Source organism: Pundamilia nyererei, unplaced genomic scaffold, assembly GCF_000239375.1.
Source record: "Pundamilia nyererei isolate P.nyererei 1_Seehausen unplaced genomic scaffold, PunNye1.0 scaffold00309, whole genome shotgun sequence".
NCBI classification, from domain to species: Eukaryota; Metazoa; Chordata; class Actinopteri; order Cichliformes; family Cichlidae; genus Pundamilia; species Pundamilia nyererei.
The window spans coordinates 162,400-164,556 of NW_005187710.1; the positions used below are offsets into that span (position 1 = coordinate 162,400).

General features: G+C 44.5%; 1 protein-coding gene across 1 annotated transcript in view; it reads right to left on the reverse strand.

Moving 5' to 3' along the window:
* The window catches only part of col11a2 (collagen, type XI, alpha 2), a 40,906-nt gene that overhangs the window by 17,874 nt on the left and 20,875 nt on the right, over window positions 1-2,157 (reverse strand). Inside the window, exons 8-10 of the mRNA XM_013915470.1 lie at window positions 1,808-2,023; window positions 946-999; window positions 7-48 (exon numbers count right to left, since the gene is read on the reverse strand). Coding sequence (XP_013770924.1) covers window positions 7-48; window positions 946-999; window positions 1,808-2,023 — 312 coding nt within the window. The remainder of the gene's footprint in view (window positions 1-6; window positions 49-945; window positions 1,000-1,807; window positions 2,024-2,157) is intronic.

Below are 2,157 nucleotides of genomic sequence, written 5' to 3' on the forward strand. Positions count from 1 at the left end.
ACTTACAGCAGGTCCCTCAGGTCCTGGAGGTCCTTCAATCAGCATCCCCTGCAAAATCCAAAATAAAGTAAAAAGACAGACAGACAAACCCTCAGACGTCCTCTTAATGTCTACTCCATTAATCCTCTAATGAGCAACACTTCAGAACGTTTCTTAACTGGCCTCACAAGCTACAGCGCCACAAATATCTTTGTAAAGGTAAATGTGTATAACTACAAGGTTAACAGGCCACTTTGTTAGGTACACAGGTCCAGCTGCTTGTTGACACAAACATCTAATCAGTGGTCAGTGAGCGCAGTTCTCTGGGAGAAAATGCCTCAATGATGTCAGAAGTCAGAGGATAAGGACTGCTTCAAACTGACAGCAGGCACAGAAAACTCAATTAAGCACCAGTTACAACCAAAGCAACACTGAATGCAAACTGTGTTGAACCCTGAACAGATGAGCAGACCAGGCTGTGCTCCTGTGAGCTTAGAACAGGAAACTACAATCAAAACTGGACAACTGGAAAAATGTTGCCTGGTCTGATGACAATGCAGGAAGATGAAGCACAGAGCTCAGATTTCCTCAAACTGTTTTTTTTTGTTGGATAAGACAGTGAGTTTACTGTATTCACATGATCTCCACAGCCACCAGACCTCAGTCCAACAGAGCACAGAGGATGTGCATTACAGATGTGCAAATCTGCAGCAGCTGTGTGACGCTATCATCACCAGAGTCTCTGAGGAATGTTTCCAGCACCTTGCTGAATCTAAAGAATTAAGGACGTCCAAACTGACTGTAACAAGCAGCTCCTAACAAAATAATTTGAGTGTATTTCTTGGATTACTGTGAAGAACAGGATAGTAATGAGAAGGTTGCCAGTGCAATTCCCTGTAGCTTCTGGTAAAACAACCCCCCCCCTCCCAAAACACCCGGTCAGGTAAAACTGTTGAATTGACTCACAGGCTCCAGGACAGCAGGCTCGCCTTTCTCTCCTTTCTGGCCTCTAACAGCAGCCTGAGGAAAACACACATGCAGTCAATAACAAGTACACACACTGACACAGAGGACAGCGACAGCATGTATCAAACATTATCGTACTAGAGTTGATAAAAGAGTAAAATAAAATGAAAACCTGCTCTGCTTGAATTAAAGTGTAACTTTGTATCCAAATACCATTGATTCAGCAGCTCTCCAAACTGTTGGTCCATGACTTACAGACGTATTTATGCACAGATACAGAATCCTCTGAGCTGGGCACCAAAATACAAAGACATATACTCAAAACGACATTCAGGGTGAAAGATCACCTCTGAATGCCTCTTTGTGGAGCATATGTGACAGTATAAGTTACTGTAAGGCTCAATACACACACTGTAAATGAAAACCCATTTCAACCACTGCTGTGATAACTTTGCCTTGAAATGCATTCGCTGTCCGTTTCTCTGTGACTGACTGAGTTTGCAGGCTATAAAACGGAGACTGTGAACAAATTTTACATGAATGTCGTCCACTCTGAATTCACGGTTTGGTGAATGATGGTTGATGCATCCAGTCTGGATAGCTGAGGCTTCTTAACTCCATGTTTGAGGATCATCTCTGTGCCAGTTCTCAAAGCAATGTTCAGTGTTTGAATTCAAATTAGTAAATTAGCTACCAAAACATCAGTAGCTGAATTAATGTAAGGCTTAATGTAAGATAATCTCTCTCTGCAGTGCAAACTCAAACAAGTCACGTGACAGGACACTGAATGCAATTTCACGATACTTTGTAGAGCTGGTTGAAATGTTTTTTGTGTTTTTGCCTCTGAAGCAAAGCGACTTACGCCTCCCTCGTCTGTCACAGCGGACAGGGCGGGGCCAATGTTGCCATCAACCTCTGCAGTCTCTGGTGATGGTTCATTGTAGTCTCTGTAGTTATAGTCGTACTCCTTAAGGCCCACGTCCCCAGTCTCATACTCCTCAGTGAAGAGCTCTTCTCCAGTACCGCCCGCCTTGGCGGCGTCTACCTCTTCTCCCACCAGTGCTGGCTCCACCTGAGGCTGCGACGAGTTTATCGTAGCCACAGCGGGATGGATGGAGGGGCACGAGAGAATGATTCAAGCAAAGGAAAAGAAAAGGTGCAGAAAGGACGAGGAGAATAGTCAAAGAAAGGGGGAGAGGTGTGCAGGACGGG